The 17,733-nt window shown below is 56.5% G+C and overlaps 5 protein-coding genes across 5 annotated transcripts; 4 read left to right on the plus strand and 1 right to left on the minus strand.

The window, feature by feature from the left end:
* The first annotated feature begins 1 nt into the window (after position 1).
* On the plus strand, positions 2-2,280 carry BJ171DRAFT_259629 (transcription factor IIA, alpha/beta subunit-domain-containing protein). The gene is made up of 8 exons (XM_053106769.1): positions 2-421; positions 627-683; positions 805-862; positions 1,019-1,041; positions 1,152-1,209; positions 1,373-1,404; positions 1,497-1,682; positions 1,945-2,280. Exons 1-8 carry the CDS (start codon positions 152-154, stop codon positions 1,966-1,968), a joined length of 708 nt encoding a protein of 235 aa, XP_052970097.1. The 5' UTR covers positions 2-151; the 3' UTR covers positions 1,969-2,280.
* Positions 2,281-2,307: 27 nt separating this feature from the next.
* Positions 2,308-6,223, minus strand: BJ171DRAFT_596426 (Ion transport protein-domain-containing protein; the record flags this gene model as incomplete). Its single annotated transcript, XM_053114680.1, has 12 exons — positions 2,308-2,720; positions 2,890-3,008; positions 3,260-3,345; positions 3,563-3,718; positions 4,123-4,145; positions 4,224-4,321; positions 4,492-4,655; positions 4,759-4,843; positions 4,944-5,148; positions 5,261-5,506; positions 5,710-5,823; positions 5,932-6,223. 12 exons carry the CDS (start codon positions 6,221-6,223, stop codon positions 2,308-2,310), a joined length of 2,001 nt encoding a protein of 666 aa, XP_052970098.1.
* Positions 6,224-6,659: 436 nt separating this feature from the next.
* On the plus strand, positions 6,660-9,260 carry BJ171DRAFT_636512 (uncharacterized protein; the record flags this gene model as incomplete). Its single annotated transcript, XM_053115717.1, has 10 exons — positions 6,660-6,838; positions 7,005-7,105; positions 7,241-7,302; positions 7,410-7,488; positions 7,647-7,752; positions 7,827-8,003; positions 8,118-8,217; positions 8,343-8,462; positions 8,549-8,674; positions 8,793-9,260. The coding sequence occupies 10 exons, from the start codon at positions 6,660-6,662 to the stop codon at positions 9,258-9,260; spliced, it is 1,518 nt and encodes a 505-aa protein (XP_052970099.1).
* Positions 9,261-9,765: 505 nt separating this feature from the next.
* Positions 9,766-13,126, plus strand: BJ171DRAFT_596427 (uncharacterized protein). Its single transcript, XM_053114681.1, has 6 exons — positions 9,766-10,726; positions 10,868-11,126; positions 11,329-11,340; positions 11,479-12,180; positions 12,310-12,476; positions 12,609-13,126. Exons 1-6 carry the CDS (start codon positions 9,911-9,913, stop codon positions 13,017-13,019), a joined length of 2,367 nt encoding a protein of 788 aa, XP_052970100.1. The 5' UTR covers positions 9,766-9,910; the 3' UTR covers positions 13,020-13,126.
* Positions 13,127-13,265: 139 nt separating this feature from the next.
* On the plus strand, positions 13,266-17,236 carry BJ171DRAFT_492371 (ER degradation enhancer, mannosidase alpha-like 2). Its single transcript, XM_053109817.1, has 13 exons — positions 13,266-13,412; positions 13,578-13,675; positions 13,917-13,941; positions 14,155-14,208; positions 14,403-14,532; positions 14,744-14,888; positions 15,054-15,173; positions 15,288-15,389; positions 15,504-15,605; positions 15,726-15,872; positions 16,007-16,221; positions 16,426-16,489; positions 16,701-17,236. Exons 1-13 carry the CDS (start codon positions 13,313-13,315, stop codon positions 17,049-17,051), a joined length of 1,653 nt encoding a protein of 550 aa, XP_052970101.1. The 5' UTR covers positions 13,266-13,312; the 3' UTR covers positions 17,052-17,236.
* The last annotated feature ends 497 nt before the right edge of the window (positions 17,237-17,733 follow it).

Below are 17,733 nucleotides of genomic sequence, written 5' to 3' on the forward strand. Positions count from 1 at the left end.
GTGGCTCACACATGGGTGCGGCATCGGGCGTGGAACCCCCAAGAACGGCCATGCTTCCTCCGACCATCAGACCATATCGCCGTTGCATGTTCGCAGCTCAGTGCAAAGGATAAAGCGCGGCATCCGTGTCGCCTGTCCCGTTTGGGATGGCATGTCTTGCCAGCTTTCCGTGGCGGTATCAGCAGGGATGGGGCACTCTCACCAGACACTCGTCCAGACACCCGCCATCCAGACACTCATCTGGCCCACGGCCCTTCTCCCTTCTCCGCTCTCTGGGGTGTCTTGCCCATATACTGCGGCATACACTGTCGATGTCCAGAACGACGTCTACCAGTGGATCATCAACGACGTTATCCGGAAGTTTCGCGAAAACTACAGCAGTCTCGGCATTCGCGAGTCGGTGCTGCAAGAACTTCAGCAGGTTGCGACTTTCATTCGCCCTTTCCATTCACCCTTTGCATCGCTGCATCCGCTCCGAGTGATGCGCTGCGCTGCGTCATTCACGCCGCCGAGCTCTATCGCCGCTGTGAATCATGCAGTCAGTCACAGTCAGTCGGTCAGTCAACGGGATGGCCATGGCATGGGCCAGTCAATCTGCACGGATACTAATGCTTCGCCCTCTGCAGACATGGGAGCTCAAAGTCCGACAGGCGAAAGTGGCGGATCCGCTATCATCCAATGAGGTATCAAGTGGCCTGTTGCTGTTCGTCCATGAGCAGTCTTGGCGATTTGGGCTGGACTCTGCCTGCCGCTGTCTTGCTGCTCGCCGAACTTTGTCCTGAATCCTGCGTCCCATGGTCCCAGGGCGAGCCATACGAAGACGTAGAGAGACTGGCCACCCTCGCTAATGCTGCAGCAGTTGGTAAGTCCATCCTCCCGAATCAGTCTGTAGGACGACAACTGCTGTGCGGTATGAGACGATGATTCGCCATCGTGAGCAGTGGCTCGTTTCCCACGCCATCTTGCTGATGCACCCGCACCATCCGTTCGGCTGACGCTATCCTGCGGTTTGCCACAGTTACATCGCAAAACTCGACCGCGGTAAGTGATGCGATTAAAAAGCCACATCTACGACTTGCTTCGAGACGTCGGTGTCAACGCAGAACAGGCTCTGAATGGATCTGTTGGTATGCGTACGACGGGCCAAGCAGGATGCCGATGCGAGACTCCATCAGGCATGGGAAAAGAGAAACGCAAAGAAGGATCGATGTAAGTGCCAAGCCTGTGTTGTGCCGTGTACGCTGGAATGCAAAGATTACGGCCCTCACGATGATGCATTTGAATACGCCCGAGCTCGGGCCATGCTGTGGGGTGGCAGCCGATAGAGCCGAGGACTGCGTGCTAACCCTAGACTATATCGATTCATTTGTAGATGGAGACGATGATGATGATGACGATGACGATGTAGGTCACGAAATGGCGTCGCTGCACCATACGCCTCCATAGCCGCCGCACATCTCCGTTCTCACTTTGCACCACAACACCGAACGTGGCAGGAGGACGGCAACGATGATGATATCGGATCGGACCTGGACGACGACGATGATGACGAGGACGACCAAAACTCTGGCGATATTATCCTGTGTCAATATGAAAAGGTGTCGCGAATCAAGAACAAGTGGAAGTGCATCCTGAAGGACGGCGTCATCAACGCAAATGGAAAGGACTACCTGTTCAACAAGGTTGGTTTCGTGACCGGAGCAACTCGTCGGTGTTGGAGCCTGTGCCAGGATCTATCGACATCTCTGCAATGCGCCTTCCGCCGCTCTCGCTTTGTTGACCTTGCGCTCGAGATTCCCCCGCAGCTGCTCGCCAGCCCTTTCTTCCTCGAAGGGTTGTATGTCTCCCACGCTAACACCCATGCTCGCATCCATGTCCATGCTCGCACTCATATCTACTCCTGCGACTGGCACGTGTCTTTATCGGTACGACTGCCCTCGCCAGGCCAATGGCGATTTTGAGTGGTAATCGAGGCGTTCGCTGCGTCTCTGGTCTGCCTCGAACCGGATGAGCCCGTTCCGGCGGTTTCCGAGATTGCCGACAGTCGGGCGAAAGATGCATCCATGCTCTCATGAATGTAGCTGTGTTTGCCCGTCGTCGCCCGAGCCCAACCGAAGCTTCCTCTCGTCTTCCCGTTCTTCTCGAGGCCACTGAGATTTGGACTTGCGTTCCGCGACCTGCACATATCCTCGAGTACACATGCGGTGTGTTCATGGATATGATCATACTCGCTATTCCCATCGTGGAGCCACCAGGGCCATGTCCATGCTCTTTCAAGGGGGGGGGACTCGTGGGGCAGATGCTTCTCTATTCATCGTCATCGCTATCGTCGTCGCCCACATCGCTCAGCTCCTCGCTGTCGTTCTCCATGTCCATCTTGGTCTCTTTGGAGGGTGTTGAAGTCGAGCTGGACTTGCGCTTGGACGGCACCAGCGACGAGCTTCTGCTTGCATCAACGACACCGGCGACCGACCCGTTGTCGTCGGCATTTTCTTCGCCCTCGTCCTCGTCCATGGCATCGCCGCCATCGTCGGCATCGTCGGCATCGTCGGCATCGTCAGCATCGTCGTCCTCGTTATCGCTCGCCAAGGCGGCGGATACAAACGATGCATCTCCATCCGGAGCACCGTCCTCGTTTTCGCCATCGTGTGCATCAGTGGCATCGCCCTTGGTCCGGAGCTTGTACTGCTTGCGCTTGGCCCGGTTAGCCTGGACGAAATCTGTTGCGCCGTAACCATGGCATTGCAAGGAGATGGGGGAGGGGGTGTTGAGAGGGAGCGTATGCGATGTTAGCAGAAGGCCGTCAATGACAGCCGAGGCGGTCTCCGAGATCAAAGCATCTGGTCGCCAAGGGAGAGGCCGTGCAGGGCAACGGCATCCGGCACTTACTCTCGACGCTTGGCTTGAGCGTCGGGATCATGTCATCAAAGTCGATCATCTCCAGCGCCTTCATGATGTGTGCTCCAGTGATTGTTCGATGGTTCGATTGCTTGGCGACCTCATGGGCGCTGCGAGCGAGGAGAGGAACGAGCCAAGTCGAGTAGTGGATGAGAGTTAAATGGGATCGGCCTGTGATCTTGGGGTGATGGGCGATCTATCATAAATGACTAGATGCGACTGAGAGTTCGAACAAGTTGTGCACTGGGGCAATGACGACAGCAATAACAACGACAGCAACGACAACGATGGTATCGATAACAGCAACAGATCTGCAAGAGCACAAGCACAATCACAAGCACAAGCACATAGATCGACATACGTTGCCGCCAGATAGTTGATGAAGACGGTGCATCCTTTTGTCATGGCCAGCCGAGCATCTTCTCGGACCAGCACCCGCTCGGGGACCTGAATATACGCGGATTCCCCACGAGAGCATTAGCGGTCAGCACCACCGCAACGCCTCTGAGATGCCCTCGCTCCAATATCCCCGATCGCCTCGATGCAAGCCGATCCTGTTCCTCCTCCTCCTCCTCTCTCCCGCCCGCCCACGGATGACGATGGTGTCTGGCACGCAGCCCAGCAGCAACACCAAACTGCGGCGACAGATCGCCAAGAGACCGACCACTGTTTTGATGACCCGGCTGATGATAGTGCGAGGGAGATCCAGATCTTCGATCGAGGTCATTGAGTTTGGCGTGCAGACAGGTACGCTCGATTCGGGATGTGCTCGCTGGAGGGTCCAGTGCAGATCTTGGCCAAAGCGAGTCGGGAAGGGAGGCTGGCAAGCGGGCGACCAACATGCACCATCCGGCCCCACTGGCGCAAATAGGGCCCTCGCATCCAAGCCCGGTGCAAATGCCGAGTACCAATCACATCGCAATCGTCCGCATACGACGGCCACAAACAGCTCGCCGACCAAGCCGTGTTCACAAAATGCCAGAACACATATCCTGGTGTCCTCGGGATGAACACATCGACAGTCGCCAATATCACTCAGGATTTCTGTTGTGATCCATGGGGCCAAAGTCATGTCAGCCGGGCTCGTTTGGCGTGGTGACGATCGGCTCTTGATCAAGTCCCAGAGCCATGCTCAAATCGGCGGCAGATCCTCACGACATCGCCTTCAGCTCCCTGGCTGCTGTTTACACTCCTCCTCCCCATCGGCTGTGCGCATTCCCATACCTTCTCTTCCTTGATGAGATCGACTGCAGTGGCAAGGCACAGGGCTCGTTAGCGGTCATGAGCAAGCACATTCATCACGCTGTGCCGGGAAGCAGTCGTACCGAGGTTGTCCAGAACTTTCTGCTGCCTCTCGTAGGCATAGAGGGTATGCTCCAGTGAGGCTAGGAGTTTGAAGTAAGTGCTCATGAGATCCTTTTGCCTGCCGCATAGCCAAGCGATAAGTGAGACGACCGTGCAGGCGATATTACAAACGACCATGCAGACGACCGTGCAGACGACACCCCATTCTCAAGTCAATCAAATACTTGCAGACTCAGGTTTGCTCGTTAACCGATGCTGTGATACTGCGGTCCCGCGGTGCGGACGTACCTTTCGGGCAGATTGGGCGAGTAGTAGTTGTCGATACCGCACTCCTCCTCTATGATGTCGTCGATAAGCTGGTCCTGGGTGGTTTCCAGCATATCCGTCGTGGTCTTGAGCTGCTGCTGCGACTCGGCCGTCATTTTGAGAAACGCCAGCGCCTCGTCCTCTCTCTAGATGCAAGTCAGGACGAGGTGAGATGGTCTCCCGAACTGCCTTGACGCTCTATCGGCAGTATCTTCGTCAGGGCATCTTCATCAGGCGTATCCTATGTACCTGCTTCCTTCGTGCCGTGCGGATATCCAGGGCATTTTTCGCTCGTGACGACTGTAGGTTGTTGACGATGACGGCCACAAACAGGCTGACGGATGGGGGTGGCGTCAGCGGCTATCTGTCACCGCCGTTCCCCACCTCCTCCTTCCAATGCCTCCCTGTTTGATTTGCATGAATCCTGCACTTACTTGAGAAACACAAAGTTCTCCAGAACGATAAATATCGCCGAAAACCACCACACATCTGGCGCAGTGTCTCTGTTGTCGATGTAGATCGAGCTCCAGGTGTCCAGGGTCAGGATCTGAAAGAGGCGGAAACATGTGCTGCCGAGACTGCCAAAGCGCCGAGGATCGACGCTTCCATAAGTGAGGGTGCCAATGACAGTAAAGATATCTACCAGGGGTTGGATGGGATGTCGGTCAGTGCAGTCAAAGTCGCAGTGCGATTATAGAGCACAGGCGGCGTGGTGATCCACCTCCAAAGTACTGGAGACCCAAGGACTCACACATGACGACGCCCGCGAGAAGCACAATGTTGCCCATGGCCGGAATGGATTTCAGCAGCGTCGTCACAATCACTTGGAGACTCTTCAGAAACGACACCGTTTTGAGCACTCGCAGAACACGGATCACACGAATTGCACGAAAGATCTTGAGCGCCTGGAAGAGCCTGGTGTCGTAGCTGCTCGAGGTGATGGCCAGGATTCCAGGCACAAGCCAAGCCAAGAGGCTGGAAACCACAACGAAAAAGTCTGGGATGGTTCGTGAGCAGCGGGCGGGGAGCGCGAGAGTCAGCGGCGGCAGATGACGGCGACTCCACATCCATGCATGTAACCCTGGGCAAATTCAGACCAGTATGCAGCGCATTCTAGCGTCGATCCGGCGGCAGAATTGTGGACACGGCATGAATGTCAGAACGGCCATCTGCATGCTCTTGGCCACGGCCGTTCCTTACCAAACACATTCCAGCCCGAACGAAAGTAGTCGCGTCCCCAGGCATAGATCTTCAGGACGAACTCGTAGATGTAGATTCCCAGGAAGATCGAGTCCACGGCATCCATGTACCAGCCTGCGTGGAGATCGCAATCGACATCAGCGGATGGCTTCCGGGGTGGATGGGAGTGCAAAACAAGAGATCGCATCTACCAGGCCGTCCTCCGCGACTCGCCAACCCTACCATAACTCACAACCAGATCCGGTGACGTCTCCATCGCCAGCATGGCCGTGTTGAGCAAGATGATAAAGACCATAAACAGATTGAATGACGAATGCTGTGTAAAGTCAAAGACGAGGCGCCGGAACGAGTAGTCGTGGCGAAGCTTGACCGAGACAATCTGCGATGCGCCGTCCGAGAGCGTCGTGAGCGAGTCATGGACCCGATTGTCTCGACCTTCGCTCCCGCGATGAATGTCCTCCTGCGAGAGCTCCTCGTGGCTGGCCACGTCCCAGTTTGTGTCTAGAATGCCCATGACGAGCTTGGTGCTTGGTGCTTGTGAAGAGTTCTCGAGTCCGAGGGATGTGCCCAAGGCAGATCGATCCTGGCCCCTCCCGCCAAGAGTTGCCGCCAGTCTCCAGCTCATGCATCCTGGGCGGTTCAGCCGATACCGCTCTTCGCCAGGCCCGACAGCAGCACTGGCTTCCGCCTATGGATACTGGAGCTCACGCGAGTGCTTGAGAAAGGATGGCATCGTTTGCAAGGATGGGTGCCGGCTATTGTGGGCAGCGCCAATCGAGAACAGCAGCGACCGTCTATGCAGAATTCCCACACTAAACGGTGGCTGGGAGGCCTCGGATGCCTTGACCAGCAGCCTTTGTCCGAAGAATGCGGGTGGAGCATCAAGAGTAGTGTTTCGGCTCAGCAAGTATACTTCCAAGCGAGGAGCAGCAGCCAGAAACGCAGCGATCATGGTTCTGGAGCTGGTCGACATCGAGGGGACGCAAGTCATCGAGCCCGCCTGGAAGAGAAAGGACGGCGGTGACAACTCCTTTCGGATTCTGATCAACGGAATCCTCGCTGCCGCCAAAGAGGCCCCTATCGACCCCACAGACTCGTCCGAGGCGCAGAGACTGAAGAAAACCAAATGGTATGTCCAAGCCGGAGAGCCGATGGACGAGACCAAACGCCTTCCATTGACAATGCGGTGCAGCTGGCTCAACATGCATGCATGCGGACCACTCCAATGCGGATCCGGTTGCTACAAGTCGAGCGCGAGTTGAGAGGGCATCCCCAGAATCCTGACGGAATCTCAGGCTGCCGCCGCTGGCAGTGCCGCTGCAGAGCCCTCAGTCTCGCCCAAGCACCCATGGCTCCAAGTCCGGGTCTGAAATAAAACGGCTTACAGCGACCCGAGGTGGGTACAGATCTATGAACAGATCCCGATGGACATGTAGATGTGGAGGATGCTCCTTGCCAGCATGATCTCGATGTATACGATGCTGAGTTACGAAGCGACATCGCCGCTAATCTCTGGTATGGTATCGCCCAGCGACGGACTCGTTCCCGCTGAAGGAAATGCAGAGCTCAAATCGTCTCAAGAAGCGGCTGAAGGTCCGTCGCTGTGTAGTTTCATCCGCAAAAGATGTTGTGTTGGACACTGTGACAGCCATCTGGCATATCTGTATGGGTGACTTGCTCATGATTGCTCCCACGATTAGTACAATCCAAATGGCAAGTTTATCCTCAGATTCCAGGAACAGGGCATCCTCCAAGAAGCCAGGCTCCGCGAGAGACAAGGTATGGATGGGTGGGGGCACAATTTGCATCAACAGCTTGCGCAGTGTCGCTGCGTGGTGATGATGGTAGTAGGAGAAGCGGGGAAACCAGCAGCAGCAGTGGTGGTGGTGGTGGTGCGGCCAACACACTCCCAAACTCATGTGTGCTTTGAAGAACAGAAGCGGCACGCAAGAACGATCAGGGCATCGACTGGACAAGGATCCGGCCTTTGAGCCGAGACCCACGATTCATGCGATATATCCAAGGGCTCCACGAGCGAGGATTGTAAGTAATATCAGATGCGAGCACAAGTCAAGGGCAGACGGACTCGTGTCGACTAACTCTCTGGCTGCTTCCAGATCCATGGCCGATCCCTTTGAAAGCACTCGACTGCCCGAGGCCCAGTCACCCGAAGCCATGATAGGACGCATGACCTTTGAAAAGTCCCTGGTCGAGAAGGCGCAGAGCTCGCAAGATCTTGGCAAGCTCCCGAGTCTGCCGTCCACGGCCCTCGACATGGACCATCGACGAACAGCGTATGTCCCGCACGCACTCAATGTGAACGCTCTTGATGCAAACTTGGACTTGTTCGACAGCCGGTTCGGAAACCAAATGGTGGTGTCTGACTGGGCAACGTAATTCCATTCCAGATTCAAATTCTTTATGCCCAAGAGCGCTCGCGCCGTGCATACAGCCCAAAGCCTTGACGACGAGCCCCATCAGTTCGGTCGTCCACAAGGACTCGAGGAGGTTCGTTACTGCCTGGCTGGCTGGCTGGCTGGCTGGCTGCACTTGTCGCAAGAGCAGAGAAGATGAGGAGTGTTTGAGACAGCGTCGTTGACGGCGAGCTGATGTATGCCTGGCGACAATCGAAGGAATCGTCCGAAGAGTTCGTCAAAGCCTTCCGTGACCTGGTTTCGCTTGGGGAAACCGTCCGCGACAAGAAGCGCAAAGTGGAGCGCGAGACGAAGGAGTTTGGAATATCGAAGCCGACGGTGAGTGGCTCCGTGTCGACGCACCGTCCGTTGGCAAAACAGCCCGTGACAGCCCGTGTGAGCGACCCGTGCGACTTTTACAAAAGCTGACGCCAGGGATCCGAATCCAGAGCCCAGCTTCGAACGACAACGTGGGCAAGGCCAAGTCAGATACGACATTGTCCAAGCCAGATACCAGCCGCTCCTTTGCCTCCCGGAGGGTCGTCCGAAAGGTGGGCAAGGGCTGTGCCCAGTGGTGCAGTTTGGCGGAGGAGGAGCGAGTGCCGGGCTGGGCTCCAGGACCGCCGCGACCCGTCTGCGAGTAGGGAACTCACGCCAATGCCGCTGCAGACGCCCTCGGAGCTGCACAACGACTTTTACGAGTACCAGAGACAGGAACTGAAGAATCTTCGCGAGACAATCCAGGACCGCAAGACCCGGCGTGTGCAGGCTTGCCGGGATGCGGCGTCGGTGCTACCCGTCATCGGCATCGTTAAGCGGGACATGGTGCCGATCCGCGAGCGACCCAGGGAGCCGGGCATATCCCAATGGCACAAGCACGTGGCGCATCTGTGGGTCCCGAACATCGAGGAGGCCGTCAGGGCCTCGATTGCAGAGAAGAAACGGCAGAAGCGAGAGAAGGAGGACGAGGAGAAACGCAAGGCAGAGCAACGAGCCGCCGCCGCTGCCACCAGCGAGCGAGAGGAAGCCAGCACAGCGACGCACCTGCCCAAGATCCCCCAGGCCGTGCATACACCAGCGGCCGCAACGACGCAGGTGGCAACCGAGCGACCCGGCTGCGTTGTGCGGTTTTCGTGAATATAGCGGCTACTGGCGTTGCGGACCGACGAACCAGCCGGCTGGCAATCCCGGAATTCAGGGAGCTCTCGGGGCTGTCGATCTGGTGCGGGGCCGCCTGGCTGGCGCGGCAGAGACCCAGAAGACAGTGGGGACCAGCGCCACACCGTGCTGTGCAATCGCCGTGTCATCCTTGGCAATCCTTGGCAACCAGTGGTGCCCTGTGCGAGCAGGGGATGCACGGAGTGAGCGAGCGAGCACGACGACGGGAACCAGCGAGACGCTGCAAGTCAGGGCAAGAGGACACACCTGCGATGAGGAGGGCAAAGAGCAGAGCAAATCGATACGGCCCACCGGCTGAATTGATCGCAGCAGTGCGAGTGCAGATCGACGGTGCTCGGCTATCTGGCCAGCAAAACTCAATCCACAAAGGGCACAAGCGATCCGCGTGGCGAAGCGTCCAGTTTTCCAATGGGCCTATTGTATCCGCACGCATTTCCCCGGAGCGTTCGCCCACCCTCTGTCTCGCATCTTCTGGCTCCTGGCTCTTGCCTGCTCACCACCGCTGCTGAAAGCCAGCTGCCCGCTCATCGCCGCCCGCTGCCACCTGCCACCCTCTGTTGCCACCTGCCACCCTCCCTGCCCTGTTTCGTTATCTCCGTTTGTGCATCATGGATGAGATCGCTGCCTCGCCAATCACCAGCACTAACCGTCTGAAGCACCGCCTGCGACCACACCGGCTCAACCTGCACATCTCGCAAAAGCCTCGGTTCGACGTCAAGCAGACCTATCCCGACTACCTCGACACTCTGCTAGACCACCTGCTGGGCCTCCAGAATGTCCGGGCGGGCGACGATGCCGTGGTCTCCTATCGCTTCACACAGCTTGCCGTCGAGCACGCCCAGGCCAAGTTCCGGCCGCAAATCAAGCAGCCGCCAGCAGCAAAGCGTGCAGCTCCCGCCCCGACTTCCGAGTCGGGACGAAATGGCTCGGGAGACTCTAAAGATGAATGGCGCATGTGGATCCACAGCGGCGCTGCGGCCAAGCTCCGGGTTCTCAAGAACCGGTGTGTTCGCCATCCCTCCAAGACCACCAACTGCGAGTTCGTTGAGCTGCTGCTGAGCCTTTACGAGCATCCCGTCTCCGATGCGATAAACCTCGGCATCATTGAGTTGTACATGAGCGAGGCCGCCATGTTGCCGATAGAGAGCGGCAGCTCCGATGCAGACGTCTCTCTGTCGGTCGAAAGCGGCGTTCTCTCGCCCACCTCGGAGGCCGAGACCCAGGGACTGTTGGTCGAGGACGCCTGGAACGATGTATTTAACATGCCGGCACAAGGCCTCAAGCCGTCAGTCGAGCTGCAGAGCTTCATAACGGCGACGATGCGTGCTGAACCTCCGTCTTCCTGGCCGGTTTGGCTGCCGGGCCAAGACCCGCATGTGCTCTCGCCTGAAGTCGTGAGCTCGTCTGTATACAACTTCTTCCGGGTAAGCCTGTGCGTGACGAGAACATGCGGCTGTCTGTACAAAGCAACATAATGACAGTGGGGCGGAGGGAGGCAGTTGCTGCTGCAGCGCAAGTGAATGCACAAGCCGGCTGGCTAGTGACAAAGCAACGTCCATCTTTAGAACCTGTCGGGCGTGCTTGCCTCGCCGGGACTGGAGTTTATCTATGAGCCACAGTTTTTGGCAACCTGGGAGCAGCAGCCGTTGTACCTTCGCTATGCCGTTGTCTCTCTTGGTCTGTACAAGCAAAGTCAAGAGCCCCATGATCTGCAGGCCATTACCCCCGTCTTCAACAAAGCGATGGACCTGGTGATGCTGGACATGGACTCAACCCGGATCGAGGTCCTTCAGTCTCTGATTCTGCTGTCCCGCAATGCATGGTGTGAGTGAATGCCCGGTGTCTGTTGCTCTTGCTGGTTATTGTCGCTGTCCTGTGTCGCCCTTGCATGGTGCTGAGTGGTTGCTGTATGGATGCAACTGGGTATCTCACTATAATCCACCACCACCATTCTCTCTCGCCATTGTCTGGCGCCACATGATGCACGGCGACAACCTCCCGAAATTACAATGTTCGCTCCTTGCAGATCAGGGCAATGGTACGAAACCTCTGTGCGTGAGTGTGGGTGACTGGCTTGCACGAGTGCTGGATGCCACCCTCAGTCGTCTGGGTGAGTGTTGGCAGCCACAGCCATAGCCACAGCCATTTCTAACCACCTGGTTTTCGATGTCGCCAGTCCGGCTTCGCGAGCAGCTGATCCGCATGGCAGCTCGATTCGGCAGATATCTGAAGCTCGATCGTCCCGAGTCTGAGCAGTTCCATATCTCCACCAACTGGGTTGAGCAAGAGACGATGCGGAGAACGTGGTACCAATGCGTCTACATCATCTACCAAATGAGACACACAGTGACCCCATACAATTCATCCTGTATCTTGAGCGAAGATGATATCACAAATATCGCAATACCTCAGTACCCCCCGCAGTACCAGTGGATCTGGAACGACATCGAGCACAACTACAATGGCATCGACACCGACACGATCTCGCACCTCCTCCCGCCCACGGTTGATCCGTCGCTCCCAAACTTCCACGTCGATCTGTTCCACTTTATGGAGATCGAGGGATATGGCGTTCGATATCTACGGCTACTGAACGAAGGGCCTATCTTTCCCGAATACGATCCGTCGCCCACCGCCCATCATAGGAAGCTCGAGATGGAGAAGCTGCGGTTGGAGTACCATACTTGGAGAGGCATGCAGAACAATGCGCTGTGGACCTGGTATGGCGGCTTGCCAGAGTGGATGCGGGACATTCCCCATTCGATCCAGATGTTTGGAAGCAGACCCATCTTTGGCATAACCACTCGCGACGTCCTGATGTGGAACATCATGTTCTATGGAATGCTCGTTATCGTCAATTATCCAGCCATGATTGAAGGTGAGAATGTCGCGACCGCGGGCTTGTCGAGAACGGTGTGGTGCCGGACGGATGCTTTGGGCACAGCAGGCGTGCCAGGATCAGCGGACTAACGACCACAATCCCGATGATGCCACTGCTGTGCAACAGAACTTTGGAACCACTCCGATACGGACCGGTCATTTCTGCCGATCTTCAAGCACTGCCAGGACACCGCAGCACACCTTCGCAATCTGCTAATCCTGTACGAAAGCTTGGGAAAACAAAAGGATGGATATCGGTCAAGCTCGATCACACATTTGATCGTGCTTCTCCAGGTAGCATTCGCTGACTTGCACAAGCGTCGCGGCAGCGATGATGGGGGAGGGGCGATAATCGTGACAGTTCCGGAGGCTGTGCGGCCCAAACCCAATTTGCTCATCATTTGCGCTGGCAAACGCTTGTCTCAGACTCTCTGCCTAGGCTTCTACGCGTCAAAAAAGACTGTGTGGGGGTATTTCGGCTCGTGGACAAAGGCTCTGACCGAAGGCCTATTCTTCAAGAATAAGAGCTCCGCTCGCACGCTGGTGATTGAACATTCTCGGCGATGTGCCGAGCTGAAAGATCAGCCGATTCGCATCTCGGCCCAAAGGCTGGCGGTGGACCCAGTCTACTATCGGATCGCCAAGAAATGCCTGGATCTCAACCGGTCCAAGATGAAGTTCTTCTGGGACATATCGCTTGGCCCCTGGGTGACGACTTTGATGTGGGAGACCGTCAAGGCCAATCTGGCCGACCCCGCCGCTGAGGAGCTGACCGAGATCCCATGTAGATATACCGATGAAGAGCTGATTCGCCGCGTGGAGATGCAGAACAGCTAATGCAAAGCAGCCAGTACTGAACAGCTAATACAGAACAGCTAATGGAGAGCAGCCAATACATAACAGCCAATACAGAACGAACCGGCACTGTGCCCTCATTTGTGTTTCAACGCTTCAGCCAGTGCTATGTTGTCCGCAGCGGGCACGGTTGACAATCGGCCTGCTTGTGGCGTCAGGTGACTTCCATCCCGGATTCCCCGAGCTCTTGGCTGGCCTTGTGGCTCCGGCCCGCATCCTGCGACTCTGCCCCCATCGGATCCACCGACACAGCATCCCCAGTTGACCGGGCAGATATGAAGCCTGCTGTGACCCTGAGCCGGCTGATAGTGGCAGTGCTTTCGCTGTGGGGACTCGGCGTCTCGGCTGGCCTGTTTAGCCGATTGCCAAAGAGTCGTAAGTGACAACACCGACACCGGACGGTTGCCCAACAGCTTCCCCTCCAGCGATACGAACGGGCCTCGAATCGCCAATGGATCAGCAATTGCTCTGCTGCAGGCATCTGGGACGGCATGCCACAGCAATATCTTCGACGTCGCTCATGCCCGTCACCTGCCACAGACTCCGGGACGAGCATGGATCTCGTGCACAAGCGGGAACACTATCGCCTCAAGACCAAGGAGGCCTTCTATCATGGCCTGGGCTCGTATCTGAAACATGTGAGGCCCAGTCCGTGTATCTGGGCGATGATGCTGCAGCACATGTTTGGCTTTGGACTGCCATGCGGCAGAACTGGGTGCGGGCCCGTTCGGGAGCCTCGCATTGCTTCATTCCACAGCAGCCTCAACTGCAGATCAGCATCCATCTTTTGCGAACTCACACCGATACAACCTTCTTCAAATATCCCCACCCTGGTCGGAATCGGCATCACCGTTGGGCCGCCATGCGCTGGAATATCAGGCGTACCCGAAAGACGAGCTGAAATGTCGGTACCCTCCCACTGCTGTCCCTTGAATCGTACAGCATCCGATGTTGAGCCGGGTTCAGCCACGAAATGAGTCGCCGGATGCAAGCAACATCAGCTGCTGTCATCGATACCAACGTCGCTGATCTCACCCGTGTTTTCCTTCGCACCAACGCCGTCCGTCGATGGACTTTTTTCCCCCTTCGTGGACCGTCGTACCGCTCTGAATGGCAGCCCTGTCGTGCTCAGGCGAAGATACACTTGGCAATTTCACCCTGACCCTGATAGGTTTGTGGCATCGGCCGGGCGAGCACAGGAGCTGCCTGGTTCTGAAGGAGGGATAATGGCCGGCCCAGCAGCCGCACGATCGCATTTTCACATATCGACTCGGTATCCCATTTCCCGCTCTCGATGTGCGACCTGAAACGATGCGACAACTCTCTTACTGTGCTCGTCTCGTAATCGGCGAACACCATCTTCAGACTCGCTCGATACCGCCGCTGTCATTGGCGACATGGACCTGTTTCTGGACTTGATTCATCTGAGCCAGAACGTCACATTCGACCAGAATGTGACCGTGTCTGTGTTCGAGACCAACATTCGCATTATCGGGTTAGTGTCGACGTTTGATTCTTGATTCTGCTCGGGACGAGTGGGTTCGGTTTGGATCCTGCACACGGCCTTTACTCCAAAGCAAGAGTCGACTATGCAAGCCCTGGGGAACACTAAACCTCGTCGCACGATCGATCAGGGGGCAGTAATGATGGCATACTCGGCACTGAGAGAAGTGCAACTCATCAGCTGCACCTCATTCGGCCAACAGCGGGCTTCTCTCGGCACACGTCATCGCAGCGACTCATCCAGATACCTGGGACAAGTACAACCACGGCCTGCTCGGGCTGGTCGTCGATCTAGCTGACCGGCTCCTTCCGGCCTTCAAGACGCCGACAGGGTTGCCGTACGGCTCGGTAGGCTCTTCGACACTGGCTGGATTGCAGTTCGGGCCGGCTGCACCCGCACAGACGCCAACCAGACAACAGCTTTCCTTGCTGTGTGGGAGCGCCTGCGTTCGTTCTGATTCCTCACACTTACTACTCGACGGGGCGGCGTCCTCGGACCCTTCTTTCTCCCAGATCAATCTCAAATACGGGATCCATCCAGAGGAATCGACGCTGGTGTGCACCGCATGTGCGGGAACTTTCAGCCTGGAGTTTACCTGGATCAGCATACTCACGGGGCTTCCTGTGTACGAGGTATGTGGGTGAAGGGGGCCGCTGGATCGCTCGACGACATGCAGCGAGGCAAACCTGCCCGCAAGAGACTACTGACTCTGTTGCAAAAATCGTGGATGGCACTGCTTACTTCAGGAGGTGGCGCGAAAGGCGACGAAGGCTCTCTACGACCGCCGCTCGACGCTGGGCCTCTATGGCAATCACATCGATGTCATAACGGGCGCGTGGGCATACAAGGTAAGACCTGCTACCGATAGTCTGGCCGAGCTATATGACCATGGTGCAGCTCTGGCAATCGGCGAATGCGCCAGTGAGACGTGCCGCTGACAGGACCTGCTCGCCACCGTCCAGGAATGTTCCATTGGGGGCGGCGTTGACAGCTACTATGAGTATCTGCTCAAGACATGGATTGCGTTTGCGGACGAGAATGAATACCACGAGATGTTTGTCGAGGTGAGGCGGCATAGGACTGCTGGTGTTGCATCGGTTTGGATACAGGCTCACTGCGATCCAAGACACATCCGGGTGCGCCAAGGGATGCTGAAAGTGGTATCGATTTGCTGCTCTTGCCAGGCATATCGGGCCGTCAAAATGCACATGAAACGGGGGCTGTGGAACATCGACGTGATGATGGACAACGGTGTGCCCATCCACGAACGGTTCCATTCGCTCGGAGCGTTCTGGCCTGGACTGAAAGCGCTTGCCGGAGACTTGAGCGAGGTAGGCGATCGGTGTGGCTGGAGTGCTGCAACTGGCTGGAGTGCTGCAACTGGCTGGTGCGGCGCTAGCGCCCAATTCCGTCGTCTGTATCAGGGGCTTATGCGCCATCTGCTGCTCTCTACGGCTCGTGTCAGGCTATGGACGAGCTCGACGCCATCTCCCAGATCCTGGCATACTCCCCATTCCTGGCCGAGATGACCAACATCCAGACGTTCGAGCCTGCAGGGGATCGACACCAGTATCCCCTCCGTCCCGAACTGATCGAGAGCATTTGGATGCTCCATCGAGCGACCGGGGACTCTGAGTTGCTGGAGCTGGGCTTTGAGATGTTTGATCGGATCGAGAAGTTGTAAGTAGGAGATGGGTACAAAGCGAATGGATGCAGCAGAGAAGCGAAGCGCAAGTGGAACAGACGGAAGCGGGCAATTGCTTGCACGAATGATTTGCACACCCGATTCGTATACAAGACTCGAGCGAATAACTTGCACAGACGAGCGCCAAATCCTGTGGCGATCGTGATCGGGTCCGGATACTCACGACGGTTCGTTTCTAGCACCCGAGTCGAATGTGGATTTGCTAACATTGAGAACGTCAATGAGGCTGCCCAAGGCGATAAGGTGAGGGCGGTGCAAGTTGGTGTAGTGTGGCGTGGTGCCGACGAGCGGATGCAAGAAAATGCTGCCCGTTGTGACAGATCGATCCGCTTCAGAAGACATGCTCTCGGGATGTGTAATCCACGAGCTGGACTGGACCAGGTTGGGCTATGTGCATAGCCTGTCACTGTGTGTCTATCCACCGCTGCTAACACTGCCGCTGCGTCGGTTTTAGATGGAGTCGTTCTTCCTGGCGGAGACCCTCAAGTACTTTTACCTTCTGTTTGACCACGAGAGCCCGTTCAACTCGGAAAACTTTGTCTTCAACACCGAGGCGCATCCGTTTTTGACCCTCCCGACCTCGTACAGGCCCCGGTCGTTGTTCCAGGCCTGGGCCGATCCGTTCACATACTCGGCCTGGGAATCCAAGGGATACGATCCAACCAAGCCGACCGCCTATCGGGGCATCCAGCACGACCACGTCGTCGTCGGGTTTGCTCACGGGGTGTGTCTCAAGAGCGACTGGACCGAAGCCCGCGAGAAGAAAGTCAAGGCCTGGAGGTCAAGGAATCCGTCGAGATCATGATCGGCAACATGGAGAGAGAGAGGAGGAGGAGGAGAAGGAGGCATGTTCCAGGATGAAAGGACGAAAACATGGGATCCAGTTTCCACTGACATTACAGCGTTTCCAAAATGGAATGGGACTCTCCGATTTGAGCCAGGACTGTTGTTTTTCTGGGACCTGAATACACCCACCCACTGATTGCAATCATGGCCAAACAGTGTGCTCACAGTGCCGGGAAGCCAAGCGACTCGAGAAAGTCGAGCATCTTGATATCGATACACCATGGAGCAGTCCAGAGGGCGAGTCCATCCACCACACTCACACATCGAGCGAATGCACCACACTCACACATCGCCACAGGAGATCGACCAAGTGTGTTCAAGACCAGACCAACAAAGACAACGAGATTGCCAACCAGGACGGGAAACGATCGCATGGCTTGCTCACTGGAGCCTACAGTAGGTCAGCGTGTTTCAGACATAGAATGCCAGAAAGTGACTGTCCCGTTTCTTTCTGGGTCGACTGTAGAAGCAAGATGGGCATCTCCGAAACTATGAATGCACTGTATTTTGCGTAACCGACTGCGTCTCTGGGTCGAGACGGAATCGATTTTGTTCGAGTGGTGGGTGTGTAAGTGTACGGAGAAGGGAGAAGGGGAGGGAGTTGAAGAGCGGATGTGTGTAGTATAAGAGTCTGCGCCTGC

This window comes from Polychytrium aggregatum, assembly GCF_025602895.1.
Source record: "Polychytrium aggregatum strain JEL109 chromosome Unknown BJ171scaffold_6, whole genome shotgun sequence".
In the NCBI taxonomy this organism is placed as follows: Eukaryota; Fungi; Chytridiomycota; class Chytridiomycetes; order Polychytriales; genus Polychytrium; species Polychytrium aggregatum.